The 26,573-nt window shown below is 37.8% G+C and overlaps 1 protein-coding gene across 1 annotated transcript in view; it reads left to right on the forward strand.

Annotated features, from left to right (window-relative positions):
- The window catches only part of LOC106089983 (protein dachsous), a 449,615-nt gene that overhangs the window by 385,983 nt on the left and 37,059 nt on the right, over positions 1-26,573 (forward strand). Inside the window, exon 8 of the mRNA XM_059364882.1 lies at positions 16,313-16,815. Within this exon, the coding sequence (XP_059220865.1) occupies positions 16,313-16,815 (503 nt within the window). The remainder of the gene's footprint in view (positions 1-16,312; positions 16,816-26,573) is intronic.

The raw sequence follows: 26,573 nt of genomic DNA on the forward strand, positions 1-26,573 counted from the left end.
AGTTCAAATAGACAAAGCCAACATTTCAAAAGATTCTGATGAAACACTCAATTTCAATCAATTATTCATTCAACCAACGGAAATGGGTAGAAGGCGTTTTATTTACATTGGCCATTATTCTTAGGCGATTTCAGTTAGAGTGTTTTCCGTTTGGCAAAAAAAAAAAACAAAAAACAAAAAACTTTAAAGAAACAACAAAAGAGCTGTAAAAGCGTTAAGCTTCATGCTAATAAAAGTGTTCATTTAAATAAATACACGATGTTGATGCAAACCAAACACAAAACAAAAAATCCAAAGAAAAAAATCTAACGAACTGCAAACATTTCAATTCGCATCTAACCACTCCTCAAATGAATGATTAATGTCTTCACTATTGAAACGAATTGAAGATATTTGAAGGAGCATAGAACGACTTGAGAAGATGCTTCTCTTGTCGTTTGTTCTATGACGAGAGGGAAGTGAAAGCAAAACAAACAGTTATAAGTTCGGTTGCAACGAATCGAAAGCACCTTTTCTAGGTTACCAAATATGAAATACTCTTCTTATGGAAACGAGTATAAAGGTAACTTTCTACAGAAGAATGGACGGACAGAAAGACGAACGGACAGAAGGACGAAGCGACAGCAGGCCGAAGGGACAGAAGGACGAAGCGACAGCAGGACGAAGGGACAGAAGGCAGATGGACAGAAGGATGAACGGACAGAAGGACAAACGGTCAGAAGGAAGAACAGACAGAAGGACGAAGGGACAGAAGGACGAACGGAAAGAAGGACAAATGGACAGATGGACGAGAGGACAGAAGGACGAACGGACAGAAAGACAAACGGACAGAAGCACGAACGGACAGAAGGACGAACCGATAGAAGGACGAACGGACAGAAGGACGAATTTCAGCGAAATCAGTAAAAAAACAAGTAAAAGCGTGCTTAGTTCAGCGGGGCCGAATCTTATATACCCTCCACCATGAATCGCATTTGTCAAGTCCTTTTCCCTGCATCTCTTCTTAGGCAAAAAAAGGATAAAAAAAAAATATTCTCTGCTATTAGAAATATATCAAGATATGGTCCGGTTTGGACCACAATTAAATTATATGTTGGCGACCTGTGTAAAATGTCAGACAATTCGAATAAGAATTGCGCCCTTTGGGGGCTCAAGAAGTAAAATAGAGAGATCGATTTATATGGGAGCTGTATCGGGATATAGACCGATTCAGACCACAATAAACACGTATGTTGATGGTCATGAGAGAATCCGTCATACAAAATTTCAGGCAAATCGGAAAAAAATTGCGACCTCTACAGGCTCAAGAAGTCAAGATCCCGGATCGGTTTATATGACAGCTATATCAGGTTATGAACCGATTTGAACCTTATTTGACACATTGATTGAAAGTAACAATAAAATACTTCATGAAAATTTTCAGCCAAATCGGAAGGAATTGCGCCCTCTAGAGGCTCAAGAAGTCAAGTCCCCAGATCTGTTTATGTGACAGCTATATCAGGTTATGAACTGATTTGAACCACACTTGGCACAGTTGTTGGATATCATAACAAAACACTTCGTGCAAAAATGCATTCAAACCGGACAAGAATTGCGCACTCTGGAGGCTCAAGAAGTCAAGACCCAAGATCGGTTTATATGGCAGCTATATCAGGTTATGAACCGATTTGAACCATACTTCGCACAGTTGTTGGATATCATAACAAAATACTACGTGCCAAAATTCATTCAAATCGGATAAGAATTGCGCCCTCTAAAGGCTCAAAAAGTCAAGACCCAAGATCGGTTTATAAGGCAGCTATATCAAAACATGGACCCATATGGCCCATTTACAATACCAACCGACCTACACTAATAAGAAGTATTTGTGCTAAATTTCAAGCGGCTAGCTTTAATCCTTCGGAAGTTAGCGTGCTTTCGACAGACAGACAGACGGGCTGACGGGCTGACGGACGGACATGGTTAGTTCGACTTAAAGTGTCATGATGATCAAGAATATATATACTTTATGGAGTCTCAGACGAATATTTCGAATATTACAAACAGAATGACGAAATTAGTATACCCCCCATCCTATGGTATAATAAAGCTTTTATGTGCTTCAGACCCTTAACGGGAGATCGGCCTGTATGGCAGCTATATCTAAATATAGCCCGATCTGAACCATACTTAGGTCAGACATTGATAGGCCTGTTTTAAATTTCAGCGAAATCGGTTAAAAAATTAAGCTTTTATGGGCCACAGACCTTTAATCGGCAGATCGGTCTATATGGCAGCTATATCGAAATATACTCCGATCTGCATCGTACTTAGGTCAGATGTCGGGAGGCTTGAAATAACCCACTGTTTCAAATTTCAGCAAAATTGGGCAATAAATAAGGCTTTTATGGGCTTCAGACCCTTTATCGGCAGATCGGTCTATATGGCAGCTAAATATAAATATAGTCCGATCTGAACTATATTTGAGTCAGATGTTGGTAGGATTTAAACTACCTACTTTTTTAAATTTCAGCCAAATCTGATAAAAAATAAAGCTTTTATGGGCTTCAGACCCTTTATCCGCAGATCGGCCTATATGGCAGCTATATCTAAATATTGTCCGATCTGAACTATATTTAGGTTCGAAGTTGAGAGGCTTGAATCTGCTCACTGTTTTAAGATTCAGCGAAATCGGTTAAAAAATAAAGCATTTATGGAGACCCTTTATCGGTAGATCGGTCTATATGGCAGCTATATCTAAATATAGTCCGATCTGATATTCTGTCCGATATTTGGGTCAGATATCGGGAAGCCTTAAACTACTCACTGTTCAAAACTTTCAGCAAAATCGGTTAAAAAATAAAGTTTCTATGGGCATTATACCCTTTATCGGAAAATCGGTGTATATAGCAGCTATATCCAAATATGGTCCGATTTGGCCCGTTCAAGAACTTAACCAGTGTACATCAAAAAGACGTATCTGTGGCGAATTTCAGCTCAAAATCTCAATTTTTGAAGGCTCTAAAGTGATTACAACAGACGGGCGGACAGACACAAGGACATCGTTAAATCGTCTTAGAATTTTACGAAGCTCCGAAGCAAACGGAATGACTAAATGAATATACCCCCTACGGTGGTGGGTATAAAAGTGTATCACTAGGCTAAAACAAAGAAGGATGGACAGAAAGATGGACGGGCAAAATAACGGGCGGAAGGAGGAAGGGACAGAAAGACGAGGGTACAAAAAAACGAAGAGACAGAAGGACGGATGGACAGAAGGATGGATGGACAGAAGGAGGATGATGGATGGACAGGACAGATGGTGGGACGGCATAATGGCGGTCGGACAAAAGAATGGATTGATAGATGGACGGACGGACAGAAGGATGAACGCATAAACTGCAGTTCGTAGAAACTGACTGGTGGACTTAGTTAGATTAACATCAAGAATCATGATCAATTATACAAATACTATGCTATATAGGGTCTTATTTATATTATTCGAGTTGTTACATACGACACGACTCAAATAGTATACCTCTCATCCTATAGAGCATTGCATAAAAATGCATCACCAGGCTAAAACATATCAAATGTAAAATTAACATAAATCGTTTTTTCGTTAAAACAAAATCCAAACGGCCAAAAAAAAAAAAAAAACCTCAATAACAACAACAGCAACATTGCATAAACACAATTGAAGACGACATGAAAAATCCTATCAATATTGTATTCAACGAGTGTGGGAATCTAACAGTAATTGTTGTAATTTTGTACAGCATCGGCAAACAACGAACTGCACATTTAAAACAAACAAATGCCTCGCAAAGCTAACAACGGCAAAGAGCCTTAAAGAAAAATCACGTAAAAATCTAGTCAAACATGATGGTCAATCGTGCATGGTTGTAAACAATGGATTTGAGAACTGAATGAACTTAAAATAAAATCAACAAAAAGTAAAACGAAAAAAATTCTTGGAATGCGATTCCTCTTTGTGGGCGATTGAAAAATAATGATTAAAATGCAGGGGAGGATTTCCCAATATCACAGCAGAATTGCAATGACAATGCAACGAATTAATATCGGTCAATAGAGCTCATGGGTAAAGTTTGATAGTGGGTCGTGTATGAGAAACACTAGTTCCGGGTAAGACAACATATTTTTCTATAACTGACTATTGGGGGGGAAAGACTACTGAGTATTAAACTAGGCTAAAAGAATTCTTTGGGGAAAAATTAACAAATTTCGTTCTTACACAGAGCGAAAGAAGGTGAATTTCATGTTATGATACAACAAGTAAAAGAGAGCTAAGTTCGGCGGGGCCGAATCTTTGGAACCCACCACCATGAATTCTGCTAAAAATCTATGCAAAATAAATTTGTTGAAGGACCTAATTTTATTCTACGAACCAAACTTCTGTCAAACCAGCAATAATTAAAAGTTCTAGGAACCGAACAAGGATGATCGGGAGACCGGTTTACATGGGAGCTATGTCAGGTTATAGACTGATATTGACCGTTCTTCGCACAGTTGTTAGGTGTCATAACAGAACACCACATGCAGAATTTCACCCAAATCGGACAAAATTTGCGGCTTCCGGGGGCTCAAGAAGTCAAATCGGGAGATCGGTTTATATGGGAGCTACATCCAAATCTGAACCGATTTGGCCCATTTGCAATCCCCAACGACCTACATTAGTATTAAGTATCTGCGCAAAATTTCAAGCGGCTAGCTCTACGCGTTCGACCCCTATCGTGATTTCGACAGACGGACGGACGGACAGACAGACGGACATGGCTAGTTCGGCTCAGTATGTCGAGGCGATCAAGAATATATATAAACTTTATGGGGTCCTAGATCAATATTTCGAGGTGTTACAAACAGAATGACTATTTAGATTAGTATACCCCAATCCTTAACCTTAACCAACCTTAACCATTCCCTTGGCTTTCGCACACTGGTAAAGCTTCAATACCCGCACGTATCCATCATCTGAGCTATTCCTTATATAAACAAATTTGAGTCACCCGGACCTGATGGAATATTTCCGGCGTTACTGCAGAAAGAGGCCGACTATCTGGCGCCTCGTCTGGCCAAAATGTCCACATCGTGCCTAGGACTATCATATTGGGTTGCCCAAAAAGTAATTGCGGATTTTTCATATAGTCGGCGTTGACAATTTTTTCACAGCTTGTGACTCTGTATTTGCATTCTTTCTTCTGTCAGTTATCAGCTGTTACTTTTAGCTTGCTTTAGAAAAAAAAGTGTAGAAAAAGTATATTTGATTAAAGTTCATTCTAAGTTTTATTAAAAATGCATTTACTTTCTTTTAAAAAATCCGCAATTACTTTTTGGGCAACCCAATATACCCCGAAAGCCTGACAGGAGGCAAGGGTGGTGTTTATACCCAAGCCCGGCAAGGCAAGTTATGCGACACCAAAGACCTACAAACCCATAAGCCTTACGTCCTTTCTACTCAAAACCATGGAACATATTGTGGACACCATGATAATGAGTATGACATCCAGCGAACAGCTCAAATACAAACAGCATGCCTATATCAAGGGAAGGTCGGTGGAGACTGCCCTGCACGAGGTTGTGTTGTGCCAAAACGTACACACTGGCGGTATGCATTGACCATTGAGGGGGCTTGTAACAATGTGCGGACCGACACACTGATCCAATCCTTAGACCAGTACCGGGTGGACCCGGTCCTTACAGACTGGATAAACCATATGGCAAGGAACAGGTGGATAAATTGTGTGTTCCATGGCATAAATATAAGGGAGAAAGTGGCACGGGGCACGCCACACAGAGGGGCATTTTATGGCCACTCCTAGGGGTGACCACCATAAATGACCTATTACGGATGCTGACTGAGGAGGGATTTGAACCCGTCTTATAATACTTCTAGGGGGTAAGGATCCGAACGAGCTATGCAGAAGGGCCGAAACGGTCTTGCATATGGCATATGACTGGGCTAGATCCAGAGGTCTCAATGTTAACCCAGAGAAGACAGAAATATGCCTGTTCGCGAGGAAGACGAAGGTGGGCGAATTTAACGCACCACGTTTTTTCGATAAGACGATTTCAATATCTAACAAGGTCAAATATTTAGGTGTGATCTTGAACAGGAAACTGAAATGGAAGTGTCACATTCAGGAGCGTAGTGAGAAGGCTCACAGATGTTAGACACTATGTAGACGGGCCATAGGCTCGAAATGGGGCCTGAATCTGAGGATAGTCCACTGGCTCTACATGAGCGTGATTAGACCAATACTTACTTAAGCCTCCGTAGTTTGGTGGACTGCTATAGAAGAAAAATGCAACATAAGGACCATACAACCGGTTCAGAGAACAGGTTGTCCTTCTAAAGGGTGATTTTTTTGACATTTCATCATGAATAGACTTACTAACGAGCAACGCTTGCAAATCATTGAATTTTATTACCAAAATCAGTGTTCGGTTCGAAATGTGTTCATTCACCGTAACGTTGCGTCCAACAGCATCTTTGAAAAAATACGGTCCAATGATTCCACCAGCGTACAAACCACACCAAACAGTGCATTTTTCGGGATGCATGGACAGTTCTTGAACGGCTTCTGGTTGCTCTTCACTCCAAATGCGGCAATTTTGCTTATTTACGTAGCCATTCAACCAGAAATGAGCCTCATCGCTGAACAAAATTTGTCAAAATTTGAACACATTTCGAACCGAACACTGATTTTGGTAATAAAATTCAATGATTTGCAAGCGTTGCTCGTTAGTAAGTCTATTCATGATGAAATGTCAAAGCATACTGAGCATCTTTCTCTTTGACACCATGTCTGAAATCCCACGTGATCTGTCAAATACTAATGCATGAAAATCCTAACCTCAAAAAAATCACCCTTTATAAGCGGAGCGATGAGGACCACGCTCACTAGGGCACTGGAGACTATTTCTGACCTACTGATATACAGATTAAGACTATGAGACTTAAGGCGATGGGAGAATGGATTGAGGATGGGAACAGCTCATACCATCGCGGTATAATCGAGGCGACGATAATAAACCTGGAAGGAAGGGAAGAAGTTTCCAATCGGATACCTGAGATGAACCTTGAAGTTGAGTGCGAAGCACTACTGCCATCGTCACAGCCTTGGATTGACGGAACCCTAGTATTGCCATCTAGAAGATCATATTACACGGATGAATCAAAGCTATAGGACAAAGTGGGTCTGGGGGTTTACATTGAGAACCCAGGGACTGAGATCTGTTTTAGACTGCCAGACCATAATACAGTCCTGCTGGCGGAGATCCGGGCGATCACAGAATGCTTGAAGTGGTGTGGTGCTAACGCGAGGACGTCAATTGTGAACATCTTTGCGGACAGTAAAATTGCCATAAGGCCAATAACAACCAGGACGGTAAGGTCACGAACAGTCTTGCAGTGCAAGAAGGAGATTAACACCTTCTCTGAGGATGCGAAAATCCGCACCGTTTGGGTGCCGGGTCATAACGGAGTAAGAGGAAATGAAAGGGCAGACGATTTGGCGGTGAAGGGCAGAGGACTGCCGATAATAAACTTGGTTAACCTGAAGCCTTTAGGGTCGACGCAGTCCGAGTAGCTATATCAAAACATGGACCGATATGGCCCATTTACAATACCAACCGACCTACGCTAATAAGAAGTATTTGTGCAAAATTTCAAGCGGCTAGCTTTACTCCATCGGAAGTTAGTGTGCTTTTGACAGACAGACGGACGGACATGGCTAGATCGACATAAAATGTCGCGACGATCAAGAATATATATACTTTATGTGGTCTCAGACGAATATTTCGAGTGGTTACAAACAGAATGACGAAATTAGCATACCCCCCATCCCCCATACCCCCCATCCTATGGTGGAGGGTATAAAAAAGTCCAATTTGTCATAGGGAGGTCTTAAACTTTGAGTGTAAATAAGCTGAGCCAACTTAAATAACCTGTTGACTCAATTCTCATCATATTTGTTGAATTACGACTGTTACTAACTATCTAGCCGAGAAATCAATGCTGAACTTCTTTTGGCAGATACGATAATAGCTGTCTCAGCCTTTAAGATGACACACTTCAATCTCGTTAAAGTCAATGATATGCCGCAAAAAGACCTGGAAAAAAAACAGGACACAATACACCTACTCGCACAAGTATTCATGTATACACCTCCCCCAATCGATTGACATCTTATTTAGGAATTTTGTAGCCCAAGTTAAACAAACCTTACTTTATCTAGCTTTCTTTGTAGAAACTTTTCTTCACACAAAAAGAAAATCCATGAAAAAACCATAGCATTTCTTTCATCATATGAGCATCTACCGCTCTTTCTCCTTTCTTTCGAGCGATCTCTGGAAGAAAAAAAACCAATAAAAACGTTAAGAATTTCCTTTTAACATAAATTACCGTCACTTTAGTCTTAGGCAAAGTTTACATCAAACCTCAGCAATGGCCATGACAACGGCAACGACAATAGCCTGCAAGCAAGAAATCCACAAAATCATTGACATTTTTAACAACTCACTTAACCACAAACGACAGGCAACTCTCTCAGGCTGTAAACTGGCAACTGAACGACACACATACCACAGCTTACAGCCTACAAGAAGCCTACTGAGGGACTCTTTAGACAAAAAAAAAAAAAACTAAAAAACCATTAGACCAGAAGTATTTCGCTTTGAGGCCTTTACAAGAGTTTGGGGAGTACAAAACCCCCACCTTTCATGGAAACTCACTCTCATTTGTGTGAAGGAAAATATTCACTGAATACCCGTCCAAACAAGTATCCATTGCAGTTAGCTTTGTTATGTTCCATCCTATGTCCATAACTATGTACGTCTTGACCTATGTGGTCAATCACTCTAAAATGTTTGCCAAAGACAGAAGGAACTGAAAGAGAAGTGTTCTACTTTTGTTCGCCATCAATGGCCATCAAGCAACAAAGTTGTTGTGGGGCAAAATGAGCAGAGCATCAAAGGCTAACAATGAAAAAAAAACTAGAAATTGAGTTAGGAAAATTGATTTCCAGAAGTCAACAGGGTCGGAAATTGAGCAGGGAAGAGTAAATTATGTGGGACCTGTAATATGGCAAGAGAAAGGTCGAGCACATAGGGATACCAAATTTGAGGGTGCATAGTTTGAGAACATAAACAAGTAAAAACGTGTTAAGTTCGACCAGGCCGAACTTTGGATATCCACCACCTTGGGTATATATGCGAACCACCTTTCGTAATAATCCGGTGATATATGCATAATTTATGCCCCCATAGCAGCTACATCGAAATATCGTCTTATTTGGACCAAATTCGACACGAATATAGAGAGGCATAATAAGTATAAGTCATTGTTCAAAATATTGGTCTTTTAGGTAAATTTTGCAAAATTTTGCCCTGAGGAACAGGGGCAAACTTCTCACATATCAATGAGTGCTGTCCGATTCAAGTTTAAGGTCAACGATAAGGGGCCTCCATTTTATAGCCGAGTGCGAACGGCGTGCCGTAGTGTGCCATCTCTTTGGAGAGATGTTTTACATGGCATAGCACCTCACAAATGTTGCCAGCATTAGGAGGGGAAAAACACCCTAAATCGGTGGATCGGTCTATATGGCGATTATATCAAGATATAGTCCGATATAGCTCATCTTCAAACTTAACCTGCCTATGGACAAAAAAAGAATCTGTGCTAAAGTTTCAGCTCAATATCTCAATTTTTTAAGACTGTAGAGTGATTTCAACTGACAGACGGACGGACAGGGCTAGATTGTCTTAGATTTTGTCGACGATCAAGATTATATATTCTCTATAGGGTCGAAAATGGATATTTCGATGTGTTGCAAACGGAATGACAAAATGAATGGGGGTATCCCCATCCTACGGTGGTTGAAAACTTGCAAATATTTTTAATTTTTATACCCTACACCACCACTGTGGTACAGGGTATTATAGATATGTGCAACGCTGAGAAGGAGAAGAGCTAGACCCATTGATAAGTATATCGATCGACTCCCAATCACTTTTATGATTCGATGTAGCCATGTCCCTCTGTCCGTCTATCCATCTGTGAGTCAATGTATTTTTGTAATCAAAGTGCAGGTCGTATTTGTGATCCAATCATCACGAAATTTTGTACATGACACTTTTTTGGCCCAAGGACGAGCACTATTGATTTGGATTAAAATCGGTTCAGATTAAGATATAGCTCTCATATATATGTATCGCCCGATTTGCATTTAAATTACCATAGTAGCTACAATTTTCAACCGATCTGCACAAAATTTAGCGCAAATTGTTTTGCTACTAGTCCGAACACATTTGCAAAATTTCATTCAAATCGGTTCAGATTTAGATATAGCTGCCATATATATGTATCGCCCGATTTGCACTTAAATGACCATAGTAGCTACAATTTTCACCGATCTGCTCAAATTTTGTCACGGACTGTTTTGTTAACGATCCTAACATATTTGCAAAATTTCATTAAAATCGGTTCAGATTTAGATATAGCTCCCATATATATGTATCGCCCGATTTGCACTTAAATGGTCATAGTTTGTTCAATTTTCAACCAATCTGCATAAAATTTGGCACGGAATGTTTTGTTACTGATCCTAACATATCTGCGAAATTTCATCAAAATCGGTTCAGATTTAGATATAGCTGCCATACATATGTATCGCCCGATTTGCACTTAAATGGCCGTAGTATCTAAAATTTTCAACCGATCTGCACAAAATTGGGCGTGGATTGTTTTGTTACTGATCTTAACATATTTGTAAAATTTCACCAAAATCGGTTAAGATTTAGATATAGCTCCCATATATATGTATTGCCCGATTTGCACTTAAATGGCCTTAGTAGCTTCAATTTTCAACCGATCTGCACAAAATTTGGCACGGAATGTTTTGTTAGTAATCCTAACGTATCTGCCAAATTTTATCAAAATCGGTTCAGATTTAGATATAGCTCCCATATATATGTATCGCCCGATTTGTACTTAAATGGCTGTAGTAGCTATAATTTTCAACCAATCATCACAAAATTTGGCACGGATTGTTTTGCTACTAATTTGAAAACATTTGCGAAATTCCATCCAAATCGGTTCAGATTTAAATATAGCTGTCATATATATGTATCGCCCGATTTGCACTTAAATTGCCGTAGTAAGGACAATTTTCAACCGATCTGCACAAAATTTGGCAAGGATTGTTTTGCTACTGATCTTAACATGTGTGCGAGATTTCGTCAAAAGCGATTCAGATTTGGATGTAGCACCCATACATATTTATCTCCGGATTTGCACTTATGTGGTCCTAGTAACAACAATTTTCTAATGATCGGTCTAAAAGTCGGTTCAGATTTAGATATAGCTCTCATGTGCATATATATCTTTATATTGGCCGAATTTATAATTGTAGGGTTGGTGTAGGGTATTATATAGTCATCTCCGCCCGACTTTTGCCTTTCCTTACTGGTTTTATTTTAAATATGCAATTTTTAAAAATGCATATTGCACATTGTTCTTCTCTTATCCCAAAAATTTCCAAAATATGCACTTAATAGTAACCTGTTGTTTATTTGGCTACAAAACTAAACCAAAATCTTAAAAAAAGTCACCATTGCCCCCCCCCCCCCCCCCCCCCCCAAAAAAAAAAAACCAAAAACCTCACACACACTTACATCCCCATACACCCATGGTCGATGTGGAGATCATAAAAATCGATACCATCTATTATAAAAAGATTTATTTAAACATAGAAGCACACATTCCATGTTACCTCGATGTCTGTCTCTGCTCAGATTATTTGATTTTTGCTAAGCGAAAGGATGCCAGAAGCAGCAGAAGCTACCATTCCTTTGCTAAAGGCAACAGGCAAAAAAAAAACAAAAGCACAACACCAAGAGAAGTCCATGATAATTGTGTGCAAGTTGCAACAAGAACAACAACCAGATTTTTAGCGCTGTCAGCTCATCCGTCAATTCGATGACTCAGCGATTGACATTTAGGGGCCACTGTAAGGCTCTGTGGAATTGCTACCTCAGCCTCAAGATGGATAGAAATATCTTTTTGCTCTTGAAAGGAGCCAAGCCACAGACTGTCTCCCCAAACACCATAAACCAATCGCCATGACCATGGCTGGCTATGAAATAAAATCATTTGCTAACTCTGTTTGCCGTTTGTCGGATTCAAGTTTCAAACTGTCCTTTTTTCATTTTTGTTTTCCCCCTGCAAATCAAATGATAGAATGTTTCTGCCAGGCATTTTATTTAAATAGGCACAATTTATGTTAATCACATCACAATGGAGGCTGCAAGCACACATCTTTGCCAAAGCCAACATTATGAATGAGTCCAATGAGCAGCAAAAGCCCAAACAAACCAGTATAGAGATTGATTTGATATGATTAAAATTTTTGCGTCCATATCCATATCCTTTTAACCGCAACAGCGGCATGCTGCTAAGAAACCAAAAAAAAAACTCTGATGAATAGTTTAGGCAAATGTTTGCTTTCGAAACTAGATCAATATGTTATAGATCCATTAGATAGAAATCATGTATTGAGAACAGGTTTCGTTTCGGTAACTGGCTATTATAATGTGAAAAATTCAGATGATACATTGTATGAAAAATCACCGTTTTTTTCCAAGGCCTAGTGATTGTGAGCAGCCAAAGCTAATAAATTAAATTCCGGATTGGCAACAGATGTATTTTTTAAGAAATATATAATAGAAATGGAAAATGGACTTGCCAAATTAATGTATAAGAAGAAGCTATTCATAGTTATGAGATGAAAAACAAAATACTTAAGAAACAAACTTCAAACTGCAATTTTGAAATCCATAACATATGGGACATATATCCAAATTCGAACCGATTTCGATGAAATCCTGCAGATATGTTAAGATCAGCAACAAAACAATCCACGCCAAATTTTGTCCAGATCGGTTGAAAATTGTAGTTACTACGGCCATTTAAGTGCAAATCGGGCGATGCATATATATGGGAGCTATATCCAAATCTGAATCGATTTTGATGAAATATTGTAGAAAGGTATGGATCAGTTACAGAACAATCCGTGGCAAATTCTGTGTAGATCGGTTGAAAATTGTAGTTACTACAGCCATTGAAGTGCAAATCGAGCGATACATATATATGGGAGCTATATCGAAATCTGAACCGATGTTAACCACGTTCGTCTTTGAGCCAAAAAAGGGCATGCACAAAATTTAGTGACAATTGGACAACAAATACGACCTGTACGTTGATTACTAGAATACATAGACTCACAGACGGACATGGCTAAATCGAATCAGAAAGTGATTCTGAGTCGATCGGTATACTTATCAATAGGTCTAGCTCTTCTCTTTCTTAGCGTTGCAAACCAATGCACAAACTTATAATACCCCTTACCACAGTGGTGGTGTAGGGTATGAAAACAAGAAAAAACGCGTTAAGTTCGGCCGTACCGAACTTTGGTTACCCACCACCAAGGATATAATAATCATCCTATTTTATTATAAGTCCACTACTATATCCATAGTTACATCAAAATAGGGGCTGATCTTGATCAAATTTCAGGTACCGAGAACTCTTATACAAGTAACAGTTTCAGCAAAAAAAGGCAGTAAATCCGCTTTTTATGGGATTTAGACCCTAAATTGCAACATCGGTCTATATGGCAGCTTTATCTATATAGTCTGATCTGGATCATATTAAGATCGGATGTCGGAAGGCTTAAAATAAGTCACTGTTTCAAATTGGATAATAATTGCGGCTTTTATGGGTTTGGCACCCTTAATGGCCAAGTCGACCTAAACCATATTAGAATCGGATATCGCAGGACTTTAATTAACTCACTATTTAAAATTTCACCGAAATCGGATAATAATTGCGGCTTTTATGGGTTTAAGACCCTAAATCAGCAGATCGGTCTATATGGCAGCTGTATCTTAATATGGTTCAATCCGAAGAAGTACGATCCAATGATGCCACCAGCCCATAAACCGCACCAAACTGCAATGCTTCTGGCTGATCTTCGCTCCAAAATCGACAATTCGGCTTATTTACATACCCATTAAGCCAAAAAAAAGCTTCGTCACTGAATGGAAGAAGCGCGCAATGAACATTCTTAACAAAGCAACCATTTTGATAAAAATAAATCGATTTCCAATTTTGCCGGCGTTGTTCGTTTGTAAGTCGATTCATGGTTAAATTATTGACCAACTGAAGAAGTTTGACAGTGAAACCAAACACGAAACGTGCGTGAGCTGTTTAAACCAGTGTTGCCAAAAAGATAGTAGCTAAAAATTCACCTCATATTAAATTGTGTGTGAAAAGTGAAACAAAAGACTTAAGACACGAACCTTTAATTGAAAGAAGGATTGGTCAAAATCCTAAACATTAAAATCAGATATTTATACCATACACCACTACTGTGGCACAGGGTATTATAACTTGGTGAATTAGTTTGTAACACCCAAAAGGAAGATAGACCCATTGATAAGTATTCCGATCGACTCAAAATCGGTTCAGATTTGAATATAGCTCCCATATATATGTTCGCCCGATTTGCAGTAATACTGAAATAAAATGGTCATTTGTTAACAGATTTTCTCGAAATTTGGTATGGGCGTGTTTTTCAGCCTTGAAACGAAGCCTATTGAAATTGGAAAAAATCGGTTCAGATCTGGATATAGCTCCCATATATATGTTCGTCCGATTTTCAGTACTAATGCAATAAAATGGTCATTTGTTAACCGATTCTCTCGAAATTTTGCAGGAAGGATTTTTTCACGACTGTCGATATTACTGGTGAACTTCATGGAAATCGGTTCAGATTTAGATATAGCTCTCATATACATATATATAGACCGATTTTAATTTCTAGAGTCACAGCAAGCGCATTTATTGATCCATCTTGCCAAAATTTTGGAAAAGGCTTTTCTCGATGACTGCCACAGTATCTGAGGAGTTTGCTCGAAATCGGTTCAGATTTAGAGATAGTTCTTTGGTATATGTTCGTCTGATTTTGAGAAATATTGCAAAAAAAGTGATCATTTGTTATCCGATTCTGTCGAAATTTTGCAGGAAAGATTTTCTTATGACTCTCAATATTACTGATGAATTTAATAGAAATCGGTTCAAATTTAGATATAGCTGTCATATATGTATATCGCCCGATTTTCACTTTAAGAGCCACTGCTAGCGCATTTATTGACCAATCTTGCCAAAATTTTGCACAACTATTTCCTCCACGACTACCACATTATCTGAGAAGTTTGCTCGGAATCGGTTTAGAATTAGATATAGCTGACGTTCGTCAGATTTTGGGTATTTTGCCATAATGTTGTCATTTGTCAACCGTAGTTTTTACAGCTTGAACATATTTGCTCGCCGCGGTCCATCAAAATTGGTTCAGAATTTGATGTAGATACCACATTGTACCTATGGGGTAGGTGTAGGGTATACAGTCGGCACCGCCCGACTTTTGCCCTTCCTAACTGGTTTTTATTTATTTTTTTTTTTTTTTTGGGGGGGGGGTCGGTATTTCCTCGCACTTTGTCCCATATAACAATGATTTCAAATCTGTATTCTACTATCAAAGATCTTTTATTTGAGTCCAGATCGGCCTAGATGTACTGTTGAGGTTTTTTTTTGTTGGGTCTGGCTGCCCCAGAAACACTTTGTCCCTAATGTACCAGATTCCAGAGGCGTTTCCCTAAGGCTCTTCAATTGAGACCGATTTTGTACTGTAGGACATACATTGCCATTCTGGGGTGTTTAGTGATTGGGCGGTCCCCCACACCCCTTGGACCAAATTTTTTATATCAAATATTTACTCTACTTTAAACTTCATTTTGCTTGATATTCATATTGTCGCCAGGGGTATACATGACAGGTTGAGTGCCCATGTCCTTTTTGGGTGTGAGGCGGTCGGACAGACACTTGAGGTAGATTTTTGTAACAGGTACGATCTCTTAACCACTTTCGCTAAATTCCTGGCACCTATCTCCATGATACTGCGTAATAACGAAGATCCGCCCTTATTTTGAGCATCAAAAAATTAAGTACCCTATTTACACCAGAAGGCAACTCTACATTCTGTGAAAAACTTCATGAAAATTAGTACAACCTTTTTAGGGCCATAGGTAATATGCAAACAAAGAACCATATTTTTAATTTATTTTTTTTTTTTTTTTTAATTAAAAAATAAACTAAAAACATTTTTAGCAAATTATTTATAAAGATATAGCAATTCAGCACCTTGGTGTTGTTTTAACATTGACTCATTTGTCTCTTTTTGTATTTTTGTTCTAGGTGAAATAACCACACGCGAACCATTGGATCGTGAATTGAACTCTGTGTACGATCTAGTTGCGGAGGCTCGCGACCAGGGTACACCATTTCGCAGTTCACGCGTCTCCGTCAAAGTCCATGTAACCGATGTCAATGACAATCAACCGAAGATTGTCGATCCGCAGGAGGATGTGGTCAGTGTGCGCGAAGAACAGTCGCCCGGCACTGAGGTGGTGCGCATACGTGCTGTCGATCGTGATAATGGACAGAATGCATCGATCACTTATTCGATATTAAAAGGTCGTGATTCGGATGGCTTTGGTCTGTTTAGCATAGACGCCAACACGGGTGTCATTCGCACGTTGGTCGTGTTGGATCACGAGGAGAGGAGCATCTATCGCCTGGCGGTGGCTGCCACGGACGGTGGCAATCCACCAAAACAATCAATACGTTTGCTGCGTGTTGAGGTGTTAAATTTGAATGACAATCGGCCAACGTTCACCAGTTCGAGTCTAGTGTTTCGGGTAAGTGTTTTCTGCGAGTTTTGTTGTTTTCCATTTTAAGTTTTTGTTTTAGTTCTATGGCAAGAGAATGTCTTAAAGTTTGGTTGGGGAATTGAGATGCGAGTTTTCGTTTTTTTCATTTTGTTATAACTTCAATGTTGAGAGTGTAGGGCTTTTGCTTGCTAAGGACTTACAGCTAAGGCTAATCTTCTATTGCTTGTGGAATAGTAGCTTGGCGAAAGTGTCTTTTATTTAAAACAATTCTAGGGGCTAGAAATATAGCCCACGCCCAAGTGGTATGATTTTTTGTGAAAATGTACAAAAGGGTTGGCTTTTAAGAAGGACTTCAAGAATAGATAACATTGCACAGTGTAGTACAGTACAGAAAGTAGTAAAAAAGAACAAAAAGGCTATAAGAACTTCTTTAATGCAAAAGGGTAAAAATTGGCATTTATGGCCCCGATCTGGATCACACATGGCACGAACGTATAAGGGTCCAATCCACTGGTTTTTATTGTAAGAAAGTTTTCAATTTTATTACCATAACAAAAATAAAATAAATTAAAATAAAATAAAATAAAATGAAATAAAATAAAATAAAATAAAATAAAATAAAATCAAATAAAATAAAATAAAATAAAATAAAATAAAATAAAATAAAATAAAATAAAATGAAATAAAATAAAATAAAATAAAATAAAATAAAATAAAATAAAATAAAATATAATATAATAAAATATAATATAATAAAATAAAATAAAATAAAATATAATAAAATAAAATAAAATAAAATAAAATAAAATAAAATAAAATAAAATAAAATAAAATTAAATTAAATTAAATTAAATTAAATTAAATTAAATTAAATTAAATTAAATTAAATTAAATTAAATTAAATTAAATTAAATTAAATTAAATTAAATTAAATTAAATTAAATTAAATTAAATTAAATTAAATTAAATTAAATTAAATTAAATTAAATTAAATTAAATTAAATTAAATTAAATAAAATAAAATAAAATAAAATAAAATAAAATAAAATAAAATAAAATAAAATAAAATAAAATAAAATAAAATAAAATAAAATAAAATAAAATAAAATAAAATAAAATAAAATAAAATAAAATTAAATAAAATAAAATAAAATAAAATAAAATAAAATAAAATAAAATAAAATAAAATAAAATAAAATAAAATAAAATAAAATAAAATAAAATAAAATAAAATAAAATAAAATAAAATAAAATAAAATAAAATAAAATAAAATAAAATAAAATAAAATAAAATAAAATAAAATAAAATAAAATAAAATAAAATAAAATAAAATAAAATAAAATAAAATAAAATAAAATAAAATAAAATAAAATAAAATAAAATAAAATAAAATAAAATAAAATAAAATAAAATAAAATAAAATAAAATAAAATAAAATAAAATAAAATAAAATAAAATAAAATAAAATAAAATAAAATAAAATAAAATAAAATAAAATAAAATAAAATAAAATAAAATAAAATAAAATAAAATAAAATAAAATAAAATAAAATAAAATAAAATAAAATAAAATAAAATAAAATAAAATAAAATAAAATAAAATAAAATAAAATAAAATAAAATAAAATAAAATAAAATAAAATAAAATAAAATAAAATAAAATAAAATAAAATAAAATAAAATAAAATAAAATAAAATAAAATAAAATAAAATAAAATAAAATAAAATAAAATAAAATAAAATAAAATAAAATAAAATAAAATAAAATAAAATAAAATAAAATAAAATAAAATAAAATAAAATAAAATAAAATAAAATAAAATAAATTAAAATAAAATAAAACAAAATGAAATGAAGTGAAGTGAAATTAAACGATACGAAATGAAATGAAATGAAATGAAATGAAATTAAACGATACGAAATGAAATGAAATGAAATGAAATGAGATGAAATGAAATGAGATGAAATGAAATGAAATGAAATGAAATGAGATGAAATGAAATGAGATGAAATGAAATGAAACGAAATGAAATGAAATAAAACAAGTAAGAGCGTGCTAAGTTCGGTCGGGCCGTATCTTATATACCATGCACCATGGATCGCATTTGTCGAGTCCTTCTCCCGGCATCTCTTCATAGGCAAAAAAGGATAAAAGAAAAGATTTGCTCTGCTATTAGAGCGATATCAAGATATGGTCCGGTTTGGACCACAATTCAATTATATGTTGGAGACCTGTGTAAAATTTCAGCCAATTCGAATGAGAATTGCGCCCTTTGGGGGCTCAAGAAGTAAAATGGAGAAATCGATTTATATGGGAGCTGTATCGGGCTATAAATCGATTCAGACCATAATAAACACGTATGTTGATGGTCATGAGGCAATCCGTCGTAGAAAATTTCAGGCAAATCGGATAATAATTGCGACCACTAGAAGCTCAAGAAGTCAAAATTCCAGATCGGTTTATATGGCAGCTATAGCAGGTTATGGACCGATTTGAACCTTATTTGACACAGTAGTTGAAAGTAAGAATAAAATACGTCATGGAAAATTTCAGGCAAATCGGATAATAATTGCGCCCTCTAGAGGCTCAAAAATCAAGACCCAAGATCGGTTTACATGACAGCTATATCAGGTAATTGACCGATTTGAACCGATACATCGCACAATCGTTAGATATCATAACAAAATACTTCGTGCGAAATTTCATTCAAATCGAATAAGAATTGCGCCCTCTAGTGGCCCAAAAAGTTAAGATCCCAGATCGGTTTATATGGTAGCTATATTAGGTTATGAACCTATTTGAGCCTTATTGGGCACGGTTATTAAAAGTAAGAAAAAATACGTCATGCAAAATTTCAGCCAAATCGGATAGGAGTTGCGCCCTCTAGAAGCTCAAGAAGTCAAGACCCAAGATCGGTTTATATGGCAGCTATATCAGGTTATTGCCCGATGAACCATACTAGACACAGTTGTTGGATATCGTAACAAAACACGTAGTGCAAAATTTCATTCCAATCGGATAAGAATTGCGCCCTCTAGAGGCTCAAGAAGTCAAGACCCAAGATCGGTTTATATGGCAGCTATATCAAAACATGGACCGATATGGCCCGTTTGCAATCCCAACTAAACTACACTAAAAGGAAGTATTTGTGCAAAATTGCAAGCGGCTAGCTTTACTTCTTTGATAGTTAGAGTGCTTTCGACAGATAGACGGACGGACAGACAGACGGACGGACAGACAGACGGACGGACATGGCCAGATCTATATAAAATGTCACGACGATCAAGAATATATATACTTTATGAGGTCTCAGACGAATATTTCGAGTAGTTACAAACAGAATGACGAAACTAGTGTACCCCCATCCTATGGTGGAGGGTATAAAAAAAATAATAAGATAATTTTTATAAATCTATTAAGTCTGAAACACTGTTACCCACCATACCAAAGTTATCCCTTTGAAGACGACCAGACTTATAGGAAGACATGAATTGGTTTTGGCAATGGTTTTGTCTCTTTCGGTTTGGTTTTCTCAAGTTCAACGTTTTTTTTGCTAGAATCGCTCGGTCTGTGTCGTTTTTTGTCTTTTGGTTTAGAGTTTTTTTTTTGTTTGTCTCTGTCCTCTACGGTAGTGGCAGTAGTACTCTGTGTGTTATTTCACACAATATTCAAATTCTAAGAATTTTATGCTCAAGTATTTTACGCTTGTAACTTCTAGTTTTCAACTTCAACGCCCAAGCCCCTCTGCCTCTCTCCTCTACACCCACCCTGTGCTAACAAGCCTAAAATCATTTGCCTTGCTTAGAAGACTATGCGGTCTCTAAAAACGTTTTTGTTTTCTTTGAATTTTGCTATGCAAAACCTTTTGAATGCATGAAAGCAGACAGACTCACGGACCGATTGACGGACAGACGGACACAATCAACAGCGGCTGGAATTGCAGCAGCAGCTTCAGCCACAACAGCTAAGAAAAAATTTGCAACATTTTGAGTAACCGTAAGTGTTAAGTCTTGAGAGTTTGTGGTAGGAAAAAAATCGTGATCTTTGACTTTAGGCCGAAAAAAAGTTTGTGGCCAAAAAAGATACTTAGACGGGAAGGGAAGTTGCCAAAGGGAAAATATTTTTTAGAATAAATTTATCTAACACCTACCATAAAGATTTAAAGTTTTAAGCCATCAAGAGATCAATGTCTCATTTGGACTTTGTTTATTAAAATCCATTTGAGTCTCATTCTTGGTTAGGGGTGGTGGCAGTGTAGCAACCCTTTAGGAACTCAGACAGAGTGGAATCGAATTCGCTCTTTTTTTCCCTGCGAACACGCACTACGAAAAAAGATTCTATTGCCACCAGGTGTTTGATTATCAAACAAACTTCTTGCCTTTGCCAACAAATTTTCATAACTATCACTCATAGTCCCTCACCAAGGGCCACATATATTTAGCAAACACCAATCCAATGTAGCTTCCTCAGCCATATAAGAAATAAACTCTTCAGCCACGCCCTATTTTCCCCTGGGATTTTCTGTTACTGACCCTTCCCAAATGCCATAATGCATTTAATTTATTTTTCCTAGAAAAATGTTGTGCCATTATTTAAAAATATGCACCACTGCCTTGAAGTGAGTCTTCCCTTTCTTATTTGTGAAAAACGTCTTTTATTTTAATAACATAGCTTGGCGACAGCCAAAAGACAATGTATGATTAAATGCCTCTTCGTCGTCCGACAGCCAACCAACTAAACTACCAACTGACACTACCAAAAGTGCTCCGTTTTATTTCCCATATAAAACTCCCGGTTAAACACTAGGTATGTTAGCAAAGATATTCTTGTGGGGCTAATAGTAAGGAGACTTGAGATAAAATGGAAAATAGCTTAACAAACAAAGATGAAAATTAGGAAAAATATGTAAAAAATAAAGGGTAAATGGGTAAATCAGACATGAAACAAGTAAAAGCGTTCTAAGTTCGGTCGGGCCGAATCTTATATACCCTCCACCATGGATCGCATTTGTCGAGCTATTGCCACGGTATCTCTTTTAGGCAAACATAGGATAAAAGAAAAGAATTGCCATGTCATTGGAACAGTATCAAGTTATGGTTCATTTCCGATCATAATTGAACTAAATATTGGAGGCCATAGTAGAAGTCATTGTGGAAAATTTCAGCCAAATCTAGTAAGAATTGCGCATTTTAGGGGCTGAAGAAGTAAAATAGAGAGATCGGTTTATGAGGGAGCTGTATTAGGCTATAAACCGATTCATACCATATTCGACACGTGTGTTAAAGGTCATGAGAGAAGCCGTTGTGCAAAATTTCAGCTAAATCGGATAATAATTGCGCCCTTTAGAGGCTCAAGAAGTCAAGACCCCACATCGGTTTATTTGGCAGCTATATCAGGTTATGGACCGATTTGAACTATTCTTAGCACAGTTGTTGAAAGTCATAACAAAACACGTCGTGCAAAATTTCAGTCAAATCGGATAGGAATTGCGCCCTCTAGAGGTTCAAGAAGTCAAGACCCAAGATCGGTTTATATGACAGCTATATCAGGTTATAGACCGATTTCAACGATACTCAGCACAGTTGTTGGAAGTCATAACAAAACACTTCATGCAAAATTTTAACCAAATCGGATGAGAACTGCGCCCTCTAGAGGCTCACGAAGTCAAGATCCAAGATCGGTTTATATGACAGCTATACCAGATTAGGAACCGATTTGAATCATACTTAGCACAGTTCTTAGAAGTGATAACAAAACACCACGTGCAAAATTTCATTCAAATCGGACGAGAATTGCGCCCTCTAGAAGCTCAAGAAGTCAAGACCCAAGATCGGTATATATGCCAGCTATATCAAAACATGGACCGATTTGAGCCATATTTAGCGCAGTTATTGGAAGTGATACCAAAACACCATGTGCAAAGTTTCAGTTAAATCGGATGAGAATTGCGTCCTCTAAATGCTCAAGAAGTCAAGACCCCAGATCGGTTTATATGGCAGCTATATCAGGTTCTATACCGATTTACGCCATACTTGGCACAGTTATTGGAAGTCATAACAAAACAGGTCGTGCAAAATTTCAGAAAAATCAGATAAGAATAGAGCACTCTAGTGGCTCAAGAAGTCAAGATCCCAGATCGGTTTATATGGCAGCTATATCAAAACGTGGACCGATATAGCCCATTTACAATCCCAACCGACCTACACTAATAAGAAGTATTTGTGCAAAATTTCAAACGGCTGGCTTTACTCCTTCGAAAGTTAGCGTGCATGATTCATAAAGACATGATTCACTCACGTCGTGATCGAGACACTTAGTCACCGGCTCGCGTGGGTAATATTTCTTTGGCTCCTGTGTCTGAGGGACAAGGTGAGAACGCTGGCAGCGCGTTCACTCACGGCGCAAACGTGGCAGTATTTAACTCCGGACGCTATCAGACGCTGGACACTACGCTGCCTACTTAGATAATAAGGACATGACTCACTCACGCCGTGATCAAGACACTTAGTCACCGGCACGCGTGGGTAATGTTTCATTGGCTCCTGTGTCTGAGGGTCAAGGTGAGAACGCTGGCAAGACTAATCACCGAGACGTGATTCATTCACGGCGTGATTGAGCCGCTATGTCATCGGAACAAATGCGCTGTCGATGGCTCAGTGGTTCCTTTGTGTGAGAGATGTGATTCCCTCACGGCGTGGTCGATGCATTTAGTCACCAGGACATGGGAGTAGGTCATTGTAACAAACGAGTGGTCTTTGGCTCAGTGGCTCCAATGTCTGAGAGGCAAGGGCAAAACGCTGGTTGGGCTAATCATCAAGACGTGTTCATTTAAGGCGTGATCCTGGCACTTAGTCACCAGGACGTGCAAAAAGGTGGTTGCAACGAACGCATTGGTATGGGCTCATTGGCTATTGTGTCGTATGGACAACCACCGAGTCGTGATTCACTCACTGCGTGAATGTGGCTCTATGTAAACAGGACTTGGGAGTAGGTGGTTGCAACGATCACATGGGCATTGGCTTAGTGACAGCTGTGTCTGAGGGACAAGGGTAAAACACTGGATAAGATAATCGCGGTGGATCATTGGCGTCTATTACTGAAGGACAAGGTGAGAAAGCTGGTAAGGCTAATCATTCAGTCTTGATCGAGGAACCAGGGCGCGGAAATAGGTGGTTATAACGATGTATGGTCAATGGCTCAGTTGCTTCTAAGTCTAAGGGACAAAGGCAGAATGACGGCTAGGCTAAACACAGCGACATGATTCACTGTCACCAGGAAGTGGGAGCAGGTGATTGTAAGGAACACATTGGCATTGGTTCATTGGCAACTGTGTCGTATGGAAAAGGACAGAACAATGCCTAGGCCAATCACCGATTAGTGATTCACTCACGGCGTGGACGTGGCTCTTAGTCAACAGGACGTAGTAGTAGGTGGTTGCAAGTGTCACTTGGGCATTAACATAGTGACTCTTTTGTCTGAGAGACAAGGACAGAAAGTTGGCTAGGCTAATCATCGGGGATCCTAGCTCTTATATATGAGAGATAATAGTAGAACGCTGGCTAAGCTGGCAACCGAGCCGTGATATTCTGTAGCGTGTTCGAGGCATCAGAGCGAGGGAATAGGTCGCTGTAACGAATGTGTGGTCAATGGCTCAGTAACTCCTGTGTCTATGAGACAAGAGCAGAATGCTGGCTTGGCTAATCACAGTCACCAGGGCGGGGGAAGATGTGGTTTCAACGAACGCGTAGACAATGGCGCCGTGCTCACTGAAGTACAAAAAAGCTGCCAAGGCTAATCCCCGAGACTTGATTCATTCACGTCTCGAACATGGCACTAAGTCATCGGAACAAGGGCGTGTGTAATGACACACTGGCTCAAATGCCGTATGGACAAGGGCAGAACGATGGCTAGGCTATTCACTCATGGAGTAGATCACCGGAACGCGGTATGTGGTTGTAACGAACGCACGGACAATGACCATGTTGCTCTTGTATATGAGAAACAAGGGCAGAACGCTGACTCTTTTCACGCTGATGTTGCCTTTTTATACCTCTCAGAATAACAGTAACATGTTCACCATGTTTCTGGGACTAGAGCATTGTTATTTCCGATCCTGGAGAATGCCGAATTGCTTCATTCCAAAATTGTAAGACGATCTAGCCATTTCCGACCGTCCGTCTGTTGTAAACTCGCTATAGTCTTCAAAAATTAAGTTATTGGGCTGAAACTTCGCACGGAAGATTTCATTTGTCATAGGCACTTTAGATGTAAAGATAGGTCGTATTGGACGATATCTTGATATAGCGTCCTGTATTGGAGGATCTACCCTTTTAAGGTCTTAGGCCCGTAAAAGCCGCATTGTCTAGCGGATTTCTTTGAAATTTGTCACAGTGCATTTTGTTAAGCTCCTCAACATTCCTCAAGTTCATGGGCCCATTAAAGGCGAATATGTTTTCCCTAGGCATGCATCCTTGTCAAGCATGGTACAGGTAGGGTCAAATTTAGATAAACCCCCCCTGAAATCTGGTACAGTGAGTTGTATTATAACCCTACCCCCAAAATTGGACAAATTGATAACGTTTTAAGTCAATTTGCATTTTAACTTCCATTTTCATTGTTATATGCAAATTTGCTTTTGTATGATGAAAAAATACCTATGGTGGATGTGGGTACATTTGTAACACCCAAAGCGTTGTATGTGTGACAATGATTTGTAGCATCACGTGACAAATGTTAAACACACGAAATTTTCTCTCTGTGTCTACTTATCTACTCCTACCGCTCTCTCTCTCTACTTATCTACCTACAGCGAAACTCTACTCTTGCCGGCTCATCGACAGTAGCCACAAAAAGGATGACGACGCGACATTTCTTAACAAGAATCTCAGAACAATAATCACAAAGTAGTTTTGCCGCTATTCCTATTCCTTTGGGCCAAGTTATGCGAAAAGAAGAACGAGCGGGCAATAAACTCATTTGTTTGAAATAAAATGAAACAGACTCGGCAAATTTAGTTTCAGTTTAGTTTCTTTTCAGTTTTTTTCTTTTTTCTTAAGACTTTTTGATATCTGCGCTGGCAGTAAGGCGTGGGATTATTCAAAAGCTTCCACACTTTGCTACTTTCGCCTCCTCTTTGCCCATAAATGTAGCTACCCCTTCTGAAGCTAAAACAAAGTCTTGGCACTTTAATGCCATTCATTGACTTCCAATTTTTGTTTTTTTGCCGTTTTTAGTTGAAACAAAGTACATAAATTTAAATTATAACATTGACATTTAAACGTCGGCGGCAGCCAAACACAAAAGAACGCTTAAATGTTGTGTGCAAATAAATTTCATAATATTTATTTTGTTTAAACTCTGGCTGACTGGCTGAGTAGCTGGTTGGCTGATGGTTGGTTGGCTGACTGGCTGAATGGCTTACTGCCCGGCTACTTGTTGCCTTTTATTAATGAAATGTGAAATGTTAATGAGCAATGCCAGCATTGATGTTGGCTCCATTGATACCCAAACTCTGGGCACGAATTTAGTTATCAAATTAAACGAATGACAAACCCAATAAATTTCATTCACATGCGAACAAATGGGCAAATCTATATTTTAAACAAAAAGTTGACAACATTCTCTTAAATAAAATGCTTGGTAAGCATGTTTCTCGTTTTGTTTCAAAATGCATAACTGACACAATTTTCAATTACAACAAATTCAAATAAAATTTTTGGTGAAAATCTTCTTTTAACGCAAGAATCTTGCGTAAATGTACGCCAGAAAAGAAAATGTGGCTGT

The sequence above is a fragment of the Stomoxys calcitrans genome, chromosome 3 (assembly GCF_963082655.1).
Source record: "Stomoxys calcitrans chromosome 3, idStoCalc2.1, whole genome shotgun sequence".
Lineage (NCBI taxonomy): Eukaryota > Metazoa > Arthropoda > Insecta > Diptera > Muscidae > Stomoxys > Stomoxys calcitrans.